General features: G+C 48.1%; 2 protein-coding genes across 2 annotated transcripts; both read left to right on the top strand.

The window, feature by feature from the left end:
• The first annotated feature begins 2 nt into the window (after window positions 1-2).
• On the top strand, window positions 3-8,367 carry TBCCD1 (TBCC domain containing 1). The gene is made up of 7 exons (XM_009487993.2): window positions 3-344; window positions 426-575; window positions 2,342-2,708; window positions 3,664-3,850; window positions 4,001-4,498; window positions 7,580-7,743; window positions 8,339-8,367. The coding sequence occupies exons 1-6, from the start codon at window positions 3-5 to the stop codon at window positions 7,707-7,709; spliced, it is 1,674 nt and encodes a 557-aa protein (XP_009486268.2). The 3' UTR covers window positions 7,710-7,743; window positions 8,339-8,367.
• A 2,322-nt stretch (window positions 8,368-10,689) lies between these two features.
• CRYGS (crystallin gamma S) lies at window positions 10,690-20,272 on the top strand. The gene is made up of 3 exons (XM_009487992.1): window positions 10,690-10,710; window positions 17,740-17,982; window positions 20,000-20,272. Exons 1-3 carry the CDS (start codon window positions 10,690-10,692, stop codon window positions 20,270-20,272), a joined length of 537 nt encoding a protein of 178 aa, XP_009486267.1.
• The last annotated feature ends 1,565 nt before the right edge of the window (window positions 20,273-21,837 follow it).

The raw sequence follows: 21,837 nt of genomic DNA, 5'->3' as shown, positions 1-21,837 counted from the left end.
CCATGGAGGCGGCGGCGGCCCCGGTGCGGCTGTGGGTGAAGACGGAGCCGTTCCTTGTGGGGGCCCTGCCCGGCCCGCCGCCCGCCCGCCTCGGTCCCCACTACCTGCGGAAGATGGCGGCGTACGCCCGGGCGCGGGCGGCCGAGGGCTGCTTCCCGCGGCTGTCGTGGCCCCGCTGGCGGCATATCGCCTGCGGGAAGCTGCAGCTGGGCCGTGACCTGGCCTGGCTCTACTTCGAGCTCTTCCACAGCCTCCTCCGGCGGGACCCGCCGTGCCGCCTCGAGTGGGCCGAGGCTGAGGCGGCCTGCGCCAGCGCCGACGACCTGGAGCGGGAGCGGAGCAAGGCAGGAGCCCCATCCCGGGCCGGGCGGGCGTGGGGAGAGCCCAGCCCGTCCTAACGCCTGTTTTTCTCCCCTCTTGGCTAGCTATCGGTAGACACTCTGCAGTTCCTGCTGTTCCTGTACGTGCAGCAGGTGAACAAGGTCTCTCTGCGAACGTCTCTGATTGGGGAGGAATGGCCCAGCCCCAGGACCAAGTCTTCCAGCCTGACTGGAAAATCTGCTGGCGAAAATAAGGTATTTGTGGCCGTAGGATTCTCCTTGTGCAGCTTTGTGGGAAACTACAAAGTCCTGCCTTGAGGTGGGTTGAAAAGTGGCTGGTTTGTTCCTGGGAGGGTGTAACCCTGCCTGTGGTAGAGTCTAAGCTAGAGTCAAATGGGAGATACTTTGCTCAATAGTAAATGAAATTATGTTGGTGTATTCTCTGCAGCTTTACCAGCAAAAGTTGCCCACAGGCATTTCATAGAGTCTGAGACCAACTGTGAAAGTTTTCTGAGAGTCTTGGCAATTGTCCTTTTAAGAACCAATTGCCTCTTTGCTTTTTCTATTAGTCAAGTGGGGAGCTTTCCTTATGTTGGAGGCTGCTTTCCCGTGATCCACTGTAGAGTATTAGGATCTTAGGATGGTTCCTAGCATTAAGTTATATTTCAGAGAGGGGAGTTGGTTGTTCAGCTGTAGATCAACCATGTGGAAATGCTAATGTTTCCTTTTAAAATACTATCAAGTATATTGAAAGAAGAGAAGTGCGTTGGATGTATCCAGTGCAGCTTGTGGGCAGCTCTGTATTTGAGAGTGAATTGTAGATTGGCAACATCATTATAAAGGCCAGCTGCAAACCTCAGTGGATTTCTGTCACGACTATGATGTTGTGAGCTGTATGAGCTAGTGAAATGTAGCTTGGGACAAACTGAACTAATTAAAAATAGTGACTGGGTAACTTTTTACCGAAAGGTTGAACAAATGAAAAAAGAAGTGAGAGAACTGGGGGGCTGTGAGTTGGGTGGCTGTGGAGCATCCAGTGTTATTTAAAAGCTGATGTTTTCTTTTAACTGTAGCCATTATATAAAACTGGACAGGAAGGAGGTGTGTCTTGGCTGCCACTGTACTCCTCCCAGAGGTTTTGGTTCCGACAGGACTGGGGCTGTCTCCGCTGGTGTTGCTTTTCCCTGTGTGATCGGGAGAGATTCCCCCAGCTTCAGCAATGCCCGATATGAACCGTGCCCCCTTTTGAAATGGTGCAGCGAGGCTTGTCTGGTGCAAGAGGGTCTCTGTCACAGGGCAGGGATCTCCAGCCTCTAGATAAGACGCTTGCAGCTGCTTGTTACCCTTTTGGCTACAGCCCTTGCAGGTGGTGAGGCCTATGTGTAATCACAGTCGTGTGTTGCTTGTTCTGCAGTTTGCAAGCCAGCAAAGGTTGTCTTTATTAATGACTGCCATAATTCCAGTCTTCTGCTTTTTTTTTGGTATGCAGCCCTTTAGAATTTGAATGAATGATTCTTTCAGAGGTCATTTGGTTTATTGGTCCGCTCACTATGAAGAAAGGACCCTCTGCTTTTTCCTGGCAGCACCTCGGAAAGTGGCACTTAATCATATCTGAAGGTCTGGAACAGACGTAGTGATTTTCCAATAGAGCAGTTCCAAGACCTTGACTGTCACTTACTGATTTGTTTCCTACCTTCAATTGCCAGCAGCAGCTGGCTGAATTTGTGTGGGAAGGATTGTAGGAGAGTCTGTTTCTGCTTTCTAGAGTGAAATATTTGGTACTTGGAGTTAGAATAAAATGTCTTTTTCTTTTTGGGGGGAGGTTGCTGATGAGTCCAGTTTCCTTTCTGTGTTTTGGAAGAGCAGAGCAGCAGAAGTAGTGAGCAGGAGAGAGCACCATGTTTGATTTGTTTTCCCTCTTTCAGAACAAGTGTAAGCAAGGATACATTGTATACTGTCAGTGGAGCTTGTCAGCTCTGTGAGGACTCACCTCATTCTTCTGTGTTTTTCTGCCCATTAAGAACTGGAATGATCAGGACCACCACGCCTTTGTGCAGAGCCACCTCTTGGATATGCTGGAACTGCTGCTGGAGCGGGAGCCACTCACTGTCTCCTCCCATTCCACCCACAGTAGCTTGGTGTCCTATGAAGCTGTCTGTGCCCTCAGCTTTCTTATTGAAGGGACTGTGAACAAATCCAGGATGGTCTATCCTCTGCATGAGCTTGCCCTCTGGCAGCCCTGTCACAGGCAGAACGGCTACTCAAAGGTCTCCAAAGCCTTCTCTTTCCCCAAGATAGAGAGCTGGCTGCGGTCTTGCCTGACGACAAACCCTTTTGGAATGACTGCCTGCCTCAAGTCTGGGAAGAAACTTGCATGGGCACAGCAAGGTAGCTGGTAACTTTCCAGTCTCAGCTTCTCTTGCTGACTAGGGATCTGGCAATGGTGTGGGGTCTTGCCTCTTTTTCCTCCTACTGTTAGTGGCTATGGGGTAAATGACAGCTTAGAGGTGAGTCTGGGGGACTAGAGGGTGCTGCATGACATCTGTGTGTATTTTTCTGGTCTTTGGATCACTTTTGTGAGCAAACATTAATAATTTTATTTTCAAAGGCCCGTCTGAGTGAGGTCAGTATCACTATCCTCATTATTCAAGTACTGCTGGACACAGAGAATAGATAATGTGATGTGTTTGTAGCAAAGCTTATTACTGATCTAGGTTTCCTTGCCTTGAATTGCAGCCCCTCGCCTGCGGAGACATGGCAGTGGAGCCAAGGCAATTTCCACCTTAGGAGAAAAAAATTTAGATGAATGTTTTGTTTCCTGTGGCTGCACAATCATAAGAGTGTCAGCGCGTTAGGTAGGACAGTGAGGTTGCTTGGGGATGTAGAGGGAGCATTTCACTGTCTTAAAACATGCAGTTCCTGCTTTCAACATAAAACTTGCCCTAAGTATCTTCCTGCCAACCTAAGTCTTGTGTTCAGGAGCAGGCTTCTGGCAATGGAGGTGCCTAGGTCAGGGCTGTCTGTAGCTTGTGGGAGGCTTTGGCTGCCTCTGAATAACCTTGAAGTGGTTTTGATCTTTCAATGTGCCCTGACTTCTGGAGCTTCTGACTGCTGCCTACTGCTGACCTGCCCAGTAGGCATCAGTGGATGGTATGACTGGTGCATGAAGTGATGCTGTTTGATGGTACCACCCTTGAAGTTTTGGGCTGATTATTTTCTTGAGGGATTGCTGAGTGATGTGGACAGTGAACCATCATGTCTGTGTCCCTGTAGGAATCATGTATAGCCTTTTTGTACTTTTTTTTTTTAAATTTTAAATGCACTGGTGAACTTTATTTTGCAGTTGAAGGAACAACCAGGAGAGCAAAGATTGCCTGCAATACTCGTGTGGTGCCTGAGGTGTTCCCCATGGTGATAATGAGTCAGGTGTACAAGCAGACGCTGGCCAAGAGCTCGGACACCCTGGTGGGGGCTCATGTAAGAGTTCATCGCTGCAATGAGTCCTTCATTTATCTCCTCTCTCCTCTCCGGTGAGCTTTTGTTCTCCTGGAACACAGCTAGACGTCTTTTCAGCAAGTTTGTTGAAGCACTAAGTTCTTGTTAGATGGACTAAGCAGTGAAAAAGTCCTGGTTTTGCTCTTTCCTGCTCACTGTGTCCTTGCTCTCTTGTTCTTTTGCAGATCGGTGACCATCGAGAAGTGCCGGAATAGCACTTTTGTCCTTGGCCCTGTGCAGGCATCTGTTCACGTGCACAGCTGTGATAACGTCAAGGTCATTGTGGTTTGCCATCGTTTGTGCCTTTCTTCCACCACTGGCTGTACTTTTTACATCCTCACGCCTACCCAGCCTCTCATCCTCTCGGGGAACCAAGCAGTCAGCTTTGCCCCTTTCCACACGCATTATCCTATGCTTGAAGACCACATGGCTCAGGTGGGATTGGCCACTCTGCCAAACTACTGGGACAGCCCCATGCTGGTGTGCAAGGAGAGTGGTGACATGAGTGTCTTCCGCCTCCTGCCACCCTCGGACTTCTACACCTTTGTGATTCCTTTTGAGATGGAAGGAGACACCACGGAGACGCCGGGTGGGCTTCCCCATGCGTATCGGAAGGCGCTGAGTCAGCGAGAGCAGAAGGTGCAGATCTGGCAGAAAACTGTGAAGGAGGCAGGCCTGACCAAGTGAGTGCTGCGTCTGAACAGGAACGTGTGAGCTGTGTTGAAGCTCAGACATACAAACAGAAGATTCATTTGATGTGGTTCAACAAAAATGCTTTAATAATGGGTTAATTTGCATGAGCCGTGTCTTGCATGCCATTTCTAGAGCACTAGTAATGAGCAATCTTGGGATCCTGGTCTTTGCTATTAATATACTGGGAAGAATAACGCTCACAATTGTAACTCTGAAGGAGGCGCTTTGTCATGATTGCATTTTCCTACCTTGTGAGACTCGAGGAAAAGCATGCCTAGATACTGTTGAGGGCTGAGGTGAGGGATCCACCCTGGCAGTAAGAGTTTACAACTTATCTCACACTGGGTACTGTCTCTCTGCTGTCTCTCTTCTGTTTCCAGTGTCGTGTGCTGCCGTGGGCATGTATCCTGAACAACAGGTCAGCTAATTATTGGCTTGCAGCTGATTGGTGGCTACTTTTAGCCCAACCTTTACATTGAGATTGAAGCTTTAAAATACTGTCCCATCTGTTGCTGCGGTGAGCTAAGAATGTGCATGTGGACCATTACAGTAGATCACCTCGTGGACAGTAGCTTTTAAAGTCCTCTTTATCAGATCACATCAAATCCTCTGCCCAGCTTTTACTGTGCTAGCTAGGCTTGTCCTAGCCCTTCTCATGTACTGATGTGCGTCTGTTTGCTTTCTCAGCACCAGTTGCAGAGTTCTGAAAAAGTTCGCCTTGCTTCATTTGTCAACGTGCTTTCTTCTGCAGCCAGCCAGGGCAAGGGTACAAGTCTCTGCCGACTTCAGTTTAGCTGCTTTTATCTTTTTGTGAACTGTTTTGATGCAGCAACCCGAAGGACCTGGCTTCCTTTGCAAGTACAGAATGGGGATAGAAACCCAGATATGCAATTGTAAAGGCTTGAGATGAGAACAACTTTTATTCCCTAAGCTGCACTTGAGCTGTATAGATTTTCTTTCTGTTCTGTGCTCAGTCGATGACTTGTAATGGGCGTGCAACTGTGTGCTGATAAGCAGTGATCTTGGAGGGGTTTATCCTGTGGGGAACACAGAATAAGAAAACCTCCTCTTGGGTCAAGCTGTCCACACTTCCCATCATACCAAGCTGAGGAGTTCTAGTCCATTTGATTGTTCATTATTTTGGAGGGGGTCCCTCTGCTTCCCTTGTTCCTTTCTGAAATCCAGGTGCCTCTGTGCCGAGTGTAGGGGAGCCTGCAGTTTGAAAGAGCTCTAAACTGGGAGGGAGAAAGGGTTCTGGGGCAGGATTTTGCTACGGCTGGAGGGTGGCTGAGCAGTAGTGGTGGTGACAGAGGTGTAAAAACCTTTAAAACTCTTAGTCCTTGAGTCTTGAAGAGCAGCAGAGAGGAAAGTTATAACTTCAGCCCTTGTGCTAGTCATCTGTTGTGTCTATCAGCCTCACCTAAGGTGCTTCTTCCCCCTCCAGCCATTGTTCTCCCTTCTCCCAGGGCTGCTGCTTCTCACCCCAGGGTTTTGTGAAGGTGTTTGGCCTGTCAAAATCTTACTGTTAAAGAAATGTGAGGTAATACAGATGATGTGCTTAGATTTAACATCCTCTACAGCAGGAGGCAAGAGCTCGGTACTAGAGGGGCTTATTTCATAAAAGGGGGGAAACTGTGCCAAGTTTAGAAGCTTGCTGAAAAGAAACTGGGCAGCTGACAGTGTAAAATGTCTGTCTCCTGCAGGCAGGGAAAGAACTAGGGAGACAGCTAGGAAGCTTAGAGCAAACAGGATATCAGACTTGTAGAAAGAAAAAAGCTGCCATGTTTGAATGGGGAGGTGAAAGAGAATGTTAGAAATAAGAAGACATCTTTCAAGAAGTTGAAGTTGTCTGAATCAGGAAAGTGGGGCAAAAAAAAAAAGAACATAAATCCTGCTAGGCTGAAAGTAAAAACCCCGTAAGACAGGACCAATAAGACAGCTTGAGGAACAACTTGCAAAAGCATAAAATCCTGTTTATTCATTTTCTGAGTGAATCAGACAGAAAGGCTTTCAGGGTCAGCAGCAGATCAAGGTATATAAAAAGCACTTGGAGAAGATAAACCCTAAGAGAAGAAAGAAGTAACTGCCTTTGTGTTCACGTTCACTGGGGAGGAATTTAGGTTAGTTTCTGTCCTAGAACCCTGCTTTCTCGGGAATGTCTCAAATGGAAGCGATAGTACAAAGAAGAGCCTTTAACTTGAAAAAAGAGTCTGGGTACCTTGAGCCTCTCTGAAACTGAGTGGCACAAAAAAGAATAAGGCCGGTTTGCTGCTTTTCCCAGTACAGGATGGCATCAGCACATCAAATTAGGAATGAGTTCAAAGCCAAAACACGTAAAATCTCCACAGGACATTGAAAAGGTTCATGTTTTATGTGGGTTCCGAAAGGAATTGCATAAGATCATAGAAAAAAAAAAAAGTGCAGCAGGAGTTACTCAATACTCATGCCACCTTTGGCTTAAGAAATTGTGGAGCTGAGCTGATCCCAGATGGCTAGGATGCTATTCTGGAGAAATACTGCCGTGAACCTGTACTGCTCTTGGACATCTGACCAGTGCCAGAGACAGGGAGCCTGAGCTAAGTGGTATACCTTGTTATTGCTGGTCTTACCAAAAACCACCCCAAAAGTTATTTATCAGTAATGGGAATTAGTTGAGGAGTGTTGTTTATATGCACATTCTTTTCCCTGATCTCCATCCTCTTCTTTCAGATGCTGTCAGAACAGAATTTTGTGTCTTCAGTGCTTAAATGCTGGTTACTATTCTTTTTTTCCCTTTTCAGACAGTTTTTAATCTGTGCTCTAAGAGTAAAACAGAGGCAGCCCTGTGGAGCAGGGTTGCTGTGCTAGTGGGATGGGGAAGCTTGCATGATGACTTCTGCTTTTGGGGTTCACTGTGGTCATATTCACTTGGTAAAAGCTTCTTCCTGGTACAGGCAGTTCACGAACCAAGCCCAGCTCTCAGCTGATTTATATGGAGGTTGTTTTGGTAGTGACGGTAAGGTTTAGAAGTATAATACTCTAAATAAATGTGACCTTTACACAGTTCCCTGCTGATCTTCTTTTGGTTTCAGGTATCAGAGGAAACAGTTCCAGATGCTGGTAGAAAACAAATTCTATGAATGGCTGGTTCAGACAGGGAACCGTCAGCAGCTGGATAGCCTTGTCCCTCCTGCAGTAAGCTCCAAGCAGGCAGCAGGATAGCATCATGTTCCTATACAGCACAAGGAAAAGAAGGGTGAGTAGAGGGCCTATTTCTCTTGATTCTTCTCTGTCTAGAAAAATTGTCCCATGTTTGTATGCACAGCCTAGGCAGAGGTGGAAGAAGTAGGAGGCTGTTCAGTGGACATTCTCCCAAGAGCCTTGCATTTGGTTTTAGTTCTTACTTTGCAGTCAAAACCTCTTTTCAATTTGAAACTGTTCCCTGTGTACTCAGCACCTCCCTTGTTCTCTGCAGGTGTTCTGTTTGATTTGTCAGGGACATCTGTGTCCATCTGTAAAGGCAGATAGGCATATTGTACATAATCTGATGTAAAAACTTACTTGAACAGCTGTTCTTTTGAAAAGGCTGTGTGTATTAATGTCTGTACTTTAACTGTCTCACTTTTTGCTTAAGAGAATCGAGTGAGACTTCAAATAATTCTTAGTTTGTAGTGTCTTTCTATTCCCAAGTAGAAGTGGTTTAGAAACCGGAGACAAGCCGTTCTCACGCTTTGCTGCCATTGCATGTTTCAAACGATTAGAAAGTTGGGTTTTTTCCTTTTCTTTAGTCTTTGAGTTGCTTTTTCTTTGCCAGTGTTGGGAGTAAAATTTGCTCCTCTATTTTGTTACAGAGTTCTGGGAACAGGCAGCAATATACTGAAAATGGTTCTCGTTAAGACTTTGCAGCCATCCTGCCTGAACACACTTGATGTGGACCTGACACCCAGCCTCAGTGTGGATTGGACTTGTCCATCTGCTTTAGGATTTCTAATCACTGCTGCTTTCCCAGGAATGTGCAGTATGGTAACTGAGACAGCGCATGTCACTAGAGGATGATGAACAAGTACACCTTGTTGCAGATCCTTTAGTAGGGAGGCTGTCATCATGGTTACTGTCAGTGGTGTGCAAGTATCCAGCAAAGGAGCCCTTCCTGGTGCAGAGCTGGGCACAGGGCCCTGGCTGTCATTTGCATCTTTGTGGTACGAGCTAGCTGCACTGTTTTTTATAAATGTGAAAAAGAAAAATGTTTGATTTTTTTTTTTTATGAATGAAATTCAATGGATTTTTTTATATGAAGATGGCACTTAAGTGACGTGATTTTATGGAATTAACTTTCTTATACATTTACACTGTTTTGACAAATGTCAATAAAACAGAGTTCTCCGATAAGCCTGGCACATGTCCTGGGGAAAGGGTTTTACCTGTACAGTGGCTATTAGAGGGACATAACATCTTTACTGCTTAATGATGTGAACCAAAAGTGCTAATTTATTAATAGCCATGGAGTTGAGGGTTTTGAAGGCTGCCCTAGCACAGCATTTTGATACAAACACTGTTTCCTACCTTTAATATTTCTTGTAAAGAGTATCAACTTGAATGAGTACCATTCTCATGTGCTAGTGGAACCTGTTTTGGAGAGATGGGCTTGTAGCTGAGCACCTAAATGAGCTGGGCAAAATAGGCAAAGACCAATTGCATGCACGACTGAACACAGCAGCTGTATGTGACTTGTGAAGGGCTATCTAACCTGAGAGTGAGAGGAAGTCAGGGGCATTTAGTACTCTGGTGTGTACAGTTGTTGTGATGCTAGAAATTTTTCTGAAGGTCTCTCTTGGCTCCTGGGGAGGCAGGTGATGCAATACAAGGTGAGTTTGTTATATTTAACTGACTTTTAAAGGAGGTATGTGCAAAGTGACTGCAGTGGAGCTTTGAGATGTCCTAGTGAACCTACTGAGTTGCCTTTTAATAGGACCTGGATTGTGGTTGGACTCTGATCTTTATAAGACAGCATTTAAATTAAAAAAAAAAAAAAAAACAACCCTAAGTGGCCTCACAGCTTTCTAGCAGTAAAAGCTGTAAGCAACAGCACTAGATAATTCAAGACATGTAAAATGGAAAGAAGACAAGATGCTGCTGAACATGTCTGTCTCAGACTGCTGTGTCTGACTGCATTTAGGAGAACTGTGGCAGTGTACGTGGGGTGGCATGCAGAGTTGCTGTTGTAAGACTGCTTGTCCTGACAGATTTGAAATAGGGTCTGTGTGTATCAGGCGCTGCTGTGCCAAATTCATTTCCCTTTGTTTCACTAAGCCTTTGGGCTGGTGCAGTGAATAGCTGCAGAGGTGTGTTTTCATAATGCACTGGCAGGGGGGATTGTGGGTATACATAAGCCAGCAACCCTCATCCTCCCTACTCAGGGGACCAGAGTGTGGCTAAAAGAAAGACTTTTGCTCAAACCTCAGACAGTGGTGTAAGAGTTTTGAGTTGAATTTGTGACACTGGCAGATTTTGTCAGAAATTTGGGCACATTCTTTACTATTTGATGTGTGAAATCACTCACTTTGGGGGTGTGTGGCCAGACATACTTCTTTTCCTCTATGTCAGGCACAATCTGGAGCAACATAGCTATAAAAATATGCAGCCACTTTGCTGCACAGATGTTTCCATTGGGAGCTTTTGAAGCAGAGCCTCTACACAGAGGCTGTTCTTTGCAAGTCTGTGGTGTCAGCTCTGAGCACATGTTGACCATTTCCTAGCTGGATCCTTTGCTGCATGGGAACATTCTCTGATAAATATTGGGTCTCTTCCTTACAAATGGGGATGGGCTTTTAGAGCTGATGAGGATGCCTTCTTGTTTAACATGCTTGAAAGGGAGAGAGCAGCCAAATTGCCTCCTGTCCTCCAGGACTTGGCAGGGGGTATGTGTTTTGAGCGCATTTGGCAGAGTTTTGGTGTTCTGACTCAGCAAATGGTAACAAAGGGAGGATGGCGAAGCCTTCCTTTATTCCATAATCCTGTTTGCTTTTCTGGAAACAGGCTATAGCCTCGGAATCACTGACTCAATTTTTGGATCCTGTTCTCATGACAAAGCGGCTGTCTGGTTTAAAACAAGCCCATTATAAAAAGGGTGTGCCTTGGATCCTGGCTGTTGTAACAGCTTCTGATGTTCCTCCAGCACTGGGGAGCTTGGCTGGAACGCAAAATGTCCATAGCTGGAACCAAGGTAAGTTTATTTGCAGCCTAGTCATGATTCTGGCTAGGAGTACAGAATTTATCAGGGATAAGTTGTGGAGAAACTTTGGTTTCTTTGTTCTGCTGACAGCTTCGCCCTCTGTCAGTCTGTCGGCAAGAGGAGGTGCTTGAAGTCCCTCCTCAAGTGGAGGGAAGCTGGAGCTGAGCCCTCCCTTGTTTTTTCCCAGATCTTGGCTGTTTTGTCTAGGTGTGGCTCTGTGAGAAGATGGAGTCAAACACAGTGACTGGTGAGGGGATATTTTAAAATACACCAGGACCTGATGCCTTGTAAACTGATGGCGGAGGCTGCTGTGCCAGCAGTGAGTGTGACAATTTACATTTGGAGAGCAGAGTCTTGTGGAAGGTTTCCCAACACCAGTGGCAGCCACCACATCCCCCCTTCCATGGTGGAGCAAAGGGTGTGCTGCAACAGAAAGACGGCTGAATGATGACCATAGCACCGAAGGCAGTAGCATTCCCCAAGAGATGCGAACTGGCTTTGTGATTTGGTGGAATCGGCAGAGATTAATTTAAACTGGAGAAAGAGGTAGATCAGAAAGCTCAACTTCAGCTAGAGTGACGTGCATCAGATGAGGATCCAGCTCTAATGCTGTGTTCTTCAGTCTTGGAAGTTAGCAGAGCTGAGCTGGTTGGTCAGGCAGACGTTGTTGCAGGCAGGTTTGGGACTGGGCAGGGATAAACAGCTAGGAAAGGAGGGTGAGAACTTTGAGCCAGTGGCCAGTTTCTCCTGTGAAATGTTAAATAACTGTTAAGAGGCTGTGGACAGACATACATCTTTCCATTGTATTAGTTTTGCTTTTGGGTTACATTCCTTTTAACCTGTGGAGACTGTAAGACCCAAGGGGGCAGAGGGCTCAGAAGCAGTGTGGTTTTGTAGGCACTGGCTGATGCTATGGAAGATCTGGATTCAGTCTCTGCTTCTCTGCACCTTCTGGCTGTGCTCTTGGCTCAAAGTGATTTGCCTATTTCTGAGCAGTCTTTAGAAACTGAACATGGTGTGCTACTTCCTTCTAACCTGGTGGCTGTCAGATTGCAGTCGTACAGTCTTTATGTACCTGTGCATAAAGAAGGTGCTAGGGAAATGTAACTGATTCATGCTCAAGTCTCCTGTCCACTTGAAGAGACTTAAAACACATACTGCCTTTATCCCTGCTGAAAGCCATGTCTCCTGTGAGCATGCTACAGCAAATTTGTTAATTATCATAGAATTATAGAATGCTTTGGGTTGGAAGGGACCTTTAGAGGTCATCTAGCCCAGCCCCCCTGCAGTGAGCAGGGACAGCTTTAACTAGATCAGGTTGCTCAGAGCCCCATCCAACCTGACCTTGAACGTTGCCAGGGATGGGGCCTCTACTACCTCTCTGGGCAACCTGTTCCAGTGCCTCACCACCCTCATTGTAAAAAATTTCTTCCTTATATCCAGTCTAAATCTATTCTTCTTTAGTTTAAATCCATTATTCCTTGTCCTGTCACAACAAGCCTTGTTAAAAAGATTCTCCCCATCTTTCCTGTAGGCCTCCTTTAAGTACTGCAAGGCTGCAATAAGGTCTCCTCGCAGCCTTCTCTTCTCCAGGCTGAACAACCCCAACTCTCTCAGCCTGTCCTCATAGGAGAGGTGCTCCAGCCCTCGGATCATTTTGGTGGCCCTCTTCTGGACCTGCTCCAACAGGTCCTTGTCCTTCTTGTGCTGAGGGCTCCAGAGCTGGACACAGTACTCCAGGTGGGGTCTCACCAGAGCAGAGTAGAGGGGCAGAATCCCCTCCCTCAACCTGCTGGCCACGCTTTGTTTGATGCAGCCCAGGGTATGGCTGGCCTTCTGGGCTGCAAGCGCACGTTGCTGGCTCATGTTCAGCTTTTTATCCACCAGTATCCCCAAGTCCTTCTCTGCACGGCTGCTCTCAATCCCTTCATTCCCCAGCCTGTATTGATATCGGGGGTTGCCCTGACCCAGGTGCAGGACCTTGCACTTGGCCTTGTTGAACCTCATGAGGTTCATGCAGGCCCACCTCTCCAGCTTGTCCAGGTCCCTTTGGATGACATCTCGTCCTCCTGGTGTGTCAACCGCACCACTCAGCTTGGTGTCGTCTGCAAGTTTGCAGACGATTATGTGCGGCTGTGGTGCAGCAAAATGTCCAAAAGGAGTTAAGTCAGTGCAAATCTGATCTTTTCTGTGTGCCATGCTCTTGCCTAGCACATTGCAGGGAGAAGAAAAGGCCGAAGGAGAATTAAACACTATTTCCCGCAACCTAGGCAAGTGGTCTGCCCTAGAAAGGAATCACTGCCTCCATGCTGCTTTCTTAGAAAGCAGTGGGCACTACTTGTTATTGGTTACAGTTATTGTTTACAAGTTTCCTTCTAACAGAGCTGCTGTTGGGAAGAAATGTGATAACTACTATGTGGTGGCCAAGGGAGTAAGAGCTTTACAGTCCCGTAAGGAAGATCTGCTATGGCAAATCTGTTATCTGCCAGGTAAGCCCCAAAAAAGCAAAGTTTGGGCAGCAAGCAGTTAACGCGTTAGTGCTGTAAGCAGAGCAACTTGATGGCTTTACTGAAGGAAGATGATTCGCATCAGAATAAGATGCGACTGAAATGAACTGATGAACCTGAGACTGAAATCTGTAATTCACCTGTCATTATCAGTCTGCTCTGTTTGTGCCTGAATCATTGGAGGAAAGCTGAGAAGCGCTCAGTGTGAAGGTCTGAAATGAATTGAGGGTGTGTGCAAAGGGCTGTGATGGGAGAATGGGTGGGCAGGAGCCCTCTCCTTAAGTCTTCCTATAAATGGTCTAAGAATAAAACAATGAACGATGCTTTTGGTGGGCCACTGTTCTGTGGGAATGGCCATACCCTTAATGTGCTCTTGGATTTCTTTGGCTTTGTAGCCATATAAGTACAGGGAAAAAAGCCTCCTAGGAACACCAGGTAGCTTTGCCAAATTGAAGTTCAGTTGTGTTAGGCTGGGTGGGGAAGGAACATCAAATGAGCTTTTCTGTTACGAAATTAAAGGCCAACTTAACCAACTTCGTGCAGAGTTGCTGTGATAGGGCATCGCAAGAGGAGCTGATTCTGCTGGATGCTAGCCACAAAATCAAGGCAGCTCATGTGGAACCAGGACCAGAGGTGGCGGAGATGTGTTCCTTTCCCACTACCAATTGCTCTGCTGTAAGGCAGAAGGAGGCATCCCTCTGCCCGGGAGGGGTGCTGCCTGCATGGAGACCAGACCTGTGGTCTTACAGATGTTGGGCAGAGTTCATCATCAATCGTGCTGGATGCTCACTGTGTGGACAGGAGTGGGACTGCAGATCAGAAGGTGCTGCAGAACTTAGGGAGTGAGGTTGAAGAGGGGGAGAGCGCATGCGCTGTCCGAGTGGAGGGTAATGGCTGAGCCATGAAGAGATGCATCCCTGTGTACCACCCTGTGGAGGGTATTACAGGGATGCTGTGGCTTCCTTGACCACTGGCTTCAAGAAGAGGATTGCTGGTGGTGAGTGACTGCCAAACCTTAGTGAGTAGGGCTTTCAATGTTGCCTCTGGGCACATACTGGCAGATTTTTCAGGTGGTACCTCTAGGGACAAATATACAGAAGCAGGATCTGTAAAACAACAGCAAGGTTGTGGCTGGAAAGGGCTGACTAGCATGGTTAACTACCCAGGAGTAGCAGTGTGGGAAAACAGGAATTGGATGTCTTAGTGCACACCTTTTACAACCTTTATTCACTAGCTGGAAAGACGATAATGATCTCCCAACTCTCCATTGCACTGAAGATGGGAAGAGCTTGCTCAGGAGGGAGAGACGTGGGGACAGGTTGCTTTGTATGTGCTGACTGCTTTGTAATGGGAGATCAGTCTCCTGAAAGTAAGAGGAAAATGTGAGGGAGATAACATTATTCTAATAAAGGTCTACTAACAGGCCACAAGACCAAGGACATAAATCCTCTGGCATGATTAATCCAACTCCCCAGATACCTGGTCAGGCTAGTGGGACACACTGACCAACCAGCTCTAGGAAAACTGTGACTAAGTTATTTTTCAACACAAAATGAATGAAAAAAAAAAAATACTGAACAGGTTGTCCTAGATTTGAGTCTATCTCCTAGGTTGAAACTGTGACAAAGAACAGTATTTTTAAGCAGTGATATTAGATCAATACAAGTAGCCGAAGCACATAGGTGAAGTACAACCAGCTAGGAGCAAAATGTGATTGTATATCTTAATACTCAAGCTATGGAAAAACCATGGGGAAAAATGGATTACAGAGTTTTGCATGTTAGATGTTAAATCACTGCGGCCAGAAAAATTCTCTCCAGAGCACCTGGGGGAATTGGCTGAGGCAATCTCAGATGCTACCAAATAACTCAGCAGCATGTATGGGGCTGATGCCATACTGGAAGGCTGGAAAAGGTGAAATGCTGTCTTGAGTATGAATGGCATTGGATCAATCAACTTGCACATCAGTTGATTCAATGCAAGGCTCTAGAAGACACTGGAGTAAAGTAATCAAACTCCTGTTAAGGTGGAAGATGGGATGGTGATTGGGTGCAGCTGAATGGGATCTACTGAGACTGATTCATGTCAAACTAATGCAATTTTTGGCATGGTCTGGCATCACAGTATCATAAGCAAGCAAGGGATATAGTCAAAATAGACATGATGGTTTGGGAACCCTTATTGCAAAGAGCAGCTCTTGATGAATAATTGTCATCTGGAAGGATCTAAAAATGGGGCTGTGCAAAGGACTGGTCTGGGTCTAGAGCTTGGCAATATTTCCATGAAGGGCTTTTTGAAGAAAGCATGCGACATCTCTCCAGGGCTAGCTGGGTTGGTGATACCTTGGGCAAGAGGAATGGGATTTGCTCACCAGCTCTCAAGATCATTTCAAAACAGGTTGTGATCAAGTAGGGGAAAAGTGTCCTTAAGCAAAGTGCTTTGCAGTCAGCTGCCTGGCTGTAGAGCAGCTCTTGGGAAAGAAATGTGGTGATGGATTGGAAATTTGTCAGCTGTATTGCAAACTTGCAGCAACCAAAGCAGAAAACTGCAAATGCAGTCCTAAGATGTCCAAAGAACTGTGCTATCCACCATGTACATGGAGTGCTCCTTTAATTTTTCTTGGCACTGGTAAAGCTTTTGTGATGTCCAGCTTTTGTCATTGACTTTTGAGAAAGTAAGCTGTGGACTGTTAGAGTGGGAATGATCACAGGGCTAGACGATTGTGACCCAGGAGGAAAGAGACCTCACCACCCCCTTATCAGTAAATGTCTAACTGCAAACACTCAGTAAGCCAGTATAAATGGTCAATATACTGCTTAGTACAGTCCATTATACCAGGGGAGGTTTAGATTGGGTATTAGGAAAAATTTCTTCACCAAAAGGGTTGTCAAGCATTGGAACAGGCTGCCCAGGGAAGTGTGTTGCATCAAGAGAGGCTTTGGAAGGTACCCAATTTATCGTTGTAAGTCCGGTCGCATTCAGTACACTGAACTATCACGATTACGGATTCACAAATAACGTAGGCACCTTTCGTCTAGTCGTGCTGCATGAATTATCATGGCCACACTTAAAGCGTCTGGTCGCGTTCAATGACCACTATCACGGCAAGACCAATAAATCAAAGCAATTTATTAAAGCAACAGACACACAGGTTCTTTGGATTACTGGCGATAAATTCACTGACTGCAAGGCACATGCAAATACCAAAGCTTTGGATAATACAGATGTATCAGAAGACATAAAAGCGACTCTATAGAGGTTTCTAAGTTTCCCGGGGAGGCACTTGGTATAACCAAGTGTTAGATTCTTACCCAAAGGCATCCTGATACGGGGGAAGAGAGGCTCAGCCCATCGACTGATCCCAGAGGTCAGAGTAGCACACGATGGTATCTTCCCTAATATCCCCTCTCTCTCAGGCTAGTTTATACTATTTTTTACCTTTCAGGTGGAGCTTGAGGGACTCTAGTCATACATACTTTATTACGATTGGTGTAAAACTTTCTCGCTTCGTTTTAAAGGTACAGGCTCAGAAAAATTCAGAGCGCAGACTCAGTGAGGAGTGGTCTCACCTTGGAGGCAGGTAGGGTTTGGGATGGAGGTGTGTTTTGGTATTATAATGATATTATAATGAGCAAAGTTTACCAAAAGGACAGCATTTTGTCAACATCATGACAGTTTGTTGACTCAGGGTATCACTTATGCAGCTTATCAGTTCCATGGTGCCCCTCCGAGTTCCCTTATCGCAAGGCTTGGCTGTGATGTCTCCACACCACTCCACCCCCTGGGCAGTTCCTCTTAGAATCAGCACACCAGGCTCCCCTGGGTTGCGACATCCAAGATTACAGGCTTAGGGAATTTCTTGTGGAATAAATTCCAGCTGCATACCACCTGGGCAGCTTCTTCAATGCTGTGTTTTTCTTGAAATCGTAAATCTAAGTCTAATGTCCAAGTCACCTCTAGCAATTACTCCACAGAGTGGTTGAGTCCCCATCCCTGGACATATTTAAAAGATGTGTAGATGTGGTGCTTAGGGACATGGTTTAGTGATGGACTTGGCAGTGCTGGGTTAACTGTTGGACTGGATGATCTTAAAGGTCTTTTCCAACCTAAACGATTCTATGATTCTATGATTGACTACTTATGGCTCCCTTGGACATAATTTAGTAATTACTGATCTAGAGAAGGTGGGAGGAAAATGTATTAATAGTGTTTGCTGCAAAGAGGACAGGGACTTCACCAAGGGAGCTTTGGGTTGGATTGGGACAGAACTAGGTGCTGGGAAGGGCAAGACATTGGTGGCAGCTGGAGGTGTTGGGGCCAGACTGGTGAATTGGCTGCCAGGGTTAGTTGGGATGCGGAAGATCCAGCTCAACTGTTGGGCTCAATGACTTTGTGACATCTTGAGGGCTCTGTTTTCAGGTATTTCACACGGTGATGTGGCTAGAATATGGATGCAGGCATGTGCTGGGGGATGAGGAACCTCCCTGCTTTCCTTCCTCTACTTGTGTTTCAGGTCACCTTCTATGAAGACAAGAATTTCCTAGGCCGTTGCTACAAGTGCGACAGCGACTGCCCCGATTTTCACACCTACCTGAGCTGCTGCAATTCCATCCGGGTGGATGGAGGCACCTGGGTGGCCTATGAGAGGCCAAACTTTTCTGGGAACATGTACATTCTGATGCGTGGGGAGTATCCTGACTACCATCACTGGATGGGCCTCAACGACCGCCTCAGCTCCTGCAAAGCCATCCAGATAGTAAGTGTGACCTCTTCCCAAGGGACATTTTAATTTACACAGCTATCATTAAAGGGTTTCAGCATGCTTGTGGGTGGCCCCCATCTTCCTGGGGACCTGCAGGAGCTCCCTTGGAGAGGATGGCTATAAGGGGTTTGCTCCCGCAGTCCTGCTCCAGGAATGGCAAGGTGTTTGGTGAGTGGAGAAAGTAAATCTCTTCCACTCTTGACTGCAGTGGGAAAAAGCAGATCCCTTTGAGTGCTTTGTAGGTGAGTTTCCATAGGAACAGCAGCGTAGTTTTATCTGCATGTTCCTCTAGGGACTTCAGTGTCCAGGCAGGTCATTCCAAGGTTTGTGTCTTGCCTTTCGCCCTTGTGTGATTCCAACGGATCCAAACCTTGATGGTGGGCACAAGGCTTGTAACAGTAGGATGTAGATTTTGCAGGAGCACTGAGAACGAGGGGCAGTTTGTTTGCCTCTCTAGCAAGCCAGGGCTCCCTTCTGATATAGGAACCAAATCTTAGTATCACCAAGGCCCTCTGGGCATGGGGAGAACAGCCCCAGGAGCAGACCTGGAGTGACCAGGAGTGGGAGGGATGCCTGAAGCCATCCTTGGGCATGCTTGGAGCAGCCTGGTGTCTCCTGCTGTTAGGAGAGCACAGGGCAATGTGAGTTTCCCTGCTGCAGCGCAGGAACTGTGCTCATCGCCTCCTAATTGATGATGGGGAGGTGCCTCTGCAGCCCTTGGCAGCCCCTGTCCTTCCACCAGCAGGAGATGGGATAAATGTAGGTTGACAGTGAGCAGCTTTTACACCCTGTGGAAGCGCTGGAGGGGAGAAAGGAACAGAAGCCTATGGGGAGAAGCACACTTTAAAACTGGCAGGGATGGGAGTGTGGATGGAGTGTGGATTGGGGTTGAGATGCTGAGTGCTGCTGCTGCTGTGTTTTTGCCAGCAGTGGGGCAGATGCTGGTGATCTGTGCATCGCTGACTTGGGAATCCATGGCTGTGCTACTCATTGGGTGGAGCAAGTCTCACAGCTGAGAAGGGGTTTTGCTTTTATGTCTGGAGGTCTAACGCCACTTTCAGCCTGTTCTGGGTTTGACCTTAGGTCTAAATCCCTTTACATAGGGCAGGGAGATTTTCTAGCCAGTTCAGAGCACTGATCTGGCATAAGGAATGGAACCAAAACATGTGGGAGATATAACAGCAACACAGCTTCCTCCATCGGGATGAAATGCCGAGGCCTTATCCTGGAGGTCCACCTGGTGCCTGACTTCCCCTCTGGCACCTGGGGAGGTTGCATGGGGACCCGACGCGTGCAGGTGTTAGGTCAGAGCGCCCTGGAGAAGCTGCAGCGGCAGCACAGATCCGAGACACCCTGCAGAGCTCGGCTGTGGCTGGCAGAGTGGGCTTGGGCAGATGGGGGAGGCGAGGGAAGATGGTGTCCAGGCGGCTGCAGATTAAAACTGCTGCAGTGCCTTCAGGCAATGCAGCGCTTCAAATCACAGTGGAAAATACATGTGCTACATTTGCCTGTAATACAACCCAGCTGGGGTCACCAGCTCATTAAACTCCTCATTGCCTGGAGGAGCGGGGAGTGGAGGGGGTCCATCTCTCTGGATGCTCATGTGGAGTGGCTGAAGGGTTCAAGCCAGCAGTGGGATGGGCAGGCTGCCTGGGATAGAGAGCCCAACACTTGCTGTCTTGGCCTTATCCCTCCCTGTAGCCTTCTTCCCTGCGAAACTGGGGCTGCGGTGGGGGTTTGAGCTGAAACAGCTCTGCTCTGGCTCAGTGCTTTTGTGCCCTCTTTGCACATGATGCTCGGTCAAGACTAACCCCGGTTGCCTCCCCACTGTGCTTTTGGGGGCTGACGGGAGCTGTTCAGCCCTGTCCTGGTGTGCTGGGGGGGGTGGTTTGTACCCGATATGGGTCTGACCGTGCCTCAGCTCTGCTTCTATCTGCTGGCAACTATCAGAGCCAGGGGATATGTTGGTGCCTCCCTCCAGCCTCTGCCATTTTCTCTCCCCTTTTTCTAGCCAAGTGGAGGCCAGGGCCACATCCAGGTATTTGAGAAGGGAGACTTTGGCGGGCAGATGTTCGAAGCCACCGAAGACTGTCCTTCCATCATGGAGGAGTGGCACATGCGTGAGGTCCATGCCTGCAGAGTGCTGGAGGGCGTCTGGGTTTTCTACGAACATCCCAACTACCGGGGGAGGCAGTACCTGCTGCCCAAAGGGGAGTACCGCAAACCTGTAGAGTGGGGAGCAGTGAGCCCCGCTGTCCAGTCCTTCCGCAGCATCACTGAGTGAGGCAGCCCATTGACTGGGCTGCTGGGGGTCGTCAATAAAGCAACTGAGTCACTCAGCTCAGCCTGTCCTGCTTATTCCCAGGGTCTGCATGCAAGTTATCCTGCCTTGGGGGAGCCAGCATGGGGCTGAGCCTTCTCTAAGCAAAACACCCTCTGCCAGTCCTGACTGCCTCTGTCTCTGCTGTTATCTCCTTCCTCCAGGATGGTCCCATCCTCTCCCCTCCATCCCACTGCTCCTTTCCAGGGAAAAGCCATCCCAAGGCAGAGCTTGTGCTCCAACATTTGGCCAGTCCAGTGGAGCAGTGGGACCACCTGTCCCTGGGACTCCAGTTTTTGGTGCTGGCTGTGGGTGGCTCATTCTGTCATGACCCTGCAGAGTCCCCACTTGCTGTGGTGCTGCTCTGTGGTGGCTCGGGAGAAGGGGCTGCTGGTGGCTGGGGAGAAGGGATGAGGTTTACATCCATGCCACATGCAGCGAGAGCCCCCCGGGGAGCCTGAGTAGGCAGCAGATGTCCTGTTGCTGGAGAAGCATGTCCCTCTCATGATGCATGGGGCAATGGCACCAATTAGAAAGTGGAGGTGAGGCAGGGCTCCCAGAGTGGGCAGGAAGGAGATGGCCGCAATCTCCATGGGTGATGCTGGGGACCCCAGAAGCCCAGTGTGTCAGGTGCTGGATGCCCCTTGTAGGTGTGAGACAATGGACCTGGCTGCTTAAAATGGGGCTAAGCACCACATCAGGTTGGGCACCTGGAAGGGGAAGAAGAGGCTGGATGTAGACAGAGACAGTGAGTACCTCTGAAAGCTGCCTGGGATGGGAGGTTGCTGCTGAATGATCTCGAAGAGCAGGAAGAGATCCCCGGGCACCTGAGACATGCCAGGAGCAGAGGTGGGTGTTGGGCTCCCTAGGGCCCCCAGTCAGCCCAGTTTGCCACCAGCTGGAGCACTCCATTTTGCCCAGTGCCGCTAGGTGTCAGGCTGGGCCTGCGCTGCGGCAGCGCAGGAATAACTGATGTCCGCTGCACAGGGCACTCTCCTCCTGGGCACCCTGGGGACCTGCAGCCCGTTTGCATATTGAGCCAAGGGGCCTTGGGATAATGACGCTGGATGTAGAAGCAGAGCCCTTCTAGCCATGCTCTGCAGTCTCTTCCCGGTTGATGTATGAGGTTATTATGGAGCAGGGAGGCAGGTTAAGTGATGCTCGTCAAGCTGTGGTGCTGCAACCCCCGGGGAATGCAGCCGCTGGCGGGGAGTGTGAAGGGGCTGCCCTGCAGGCTTCTTCCAGCACAAAGATGGACTAAAGAGAGTCATCATCATCCTCCTCCTGCTGTGACCCTGCACCCCCCCGACCTTAGCCTCCTGCACTGTTTCAGCCCTTTGCTGCAAAGGGCGATGCATCTTCTTGACCAGCTTCTGTCCCTTGCATTTCTCCTCTGTTGCCTTTCCATCATGGGTCAGCAGCATGCAGGATGCAGATGTTTTGGCTTTACAGTTGGGTCTTGGTGCATTTTTCACCAAAATATTTCTTCAGGACCAACCAACCTAGCTCCGGCTCCCCTTTTCCCCATG

This window comes from Pelecanus crispus, chromosome 9 (assembly GCF_030463565.1).
Source record: "Pelecanus crispus isolate bPelCri1 chromosome 9, bPelCri1.pri, whole genome shotgun sequence".
Taxonomy (NCBI): domain Eukaryota; kingdom Metazoa; phylum Chordata; class Aves; order Pelecaniformes; family Pelecanidae; genus Pelecanus; species Pelecanus crispus.
The sequence above is the reverse complement of the archived record's forward strand: the minus strand, read 5'-3'. Positions and strand labels throughout refer to the sequence as shown.

Coding starts and splice junctions, on each gene's coding strand:
- TBCCD1 (XM_009487993.2), top strand. CDS start 3: ATGGAGGCGGCGGCGGCCCCGGTGCGGCTGTGGGTGAAGACGGAGCCG. Junction 576..2,341: donor AATCTGCTGGCGAAAATAAG/GTATTTGTGGCC, acceptor CTGCCCATTAAG/AACTGGAATGATCAGGACCA. Junction 4,499..7,579: donor AAGGAGGCAGGCCTGACCAA/GTGAGTGCTGCG, acceptor TTTTGGTTTCAG/GTATCAGAGGAAACAGTTCC.
- CRYGS (XM_009487992.1), top strand. CDS start 10,690: ATGTCCATAGCTGGAACCAAG. Junction 10,711..17,739: donor TGTCCATAGCTGGAACCAAG/GTAAGTTTATTT, acceptor CTTGTGTTTCAG/GTCACCTTCTATGAAGACAA. Junction 17,983..19,999: donor CCTGCAAAGCCATCCAGATA/GTAAGTGTGACC, acceptor CCCTTTTTCTAG/CCAAGTGGAGGCCAGGGCCA.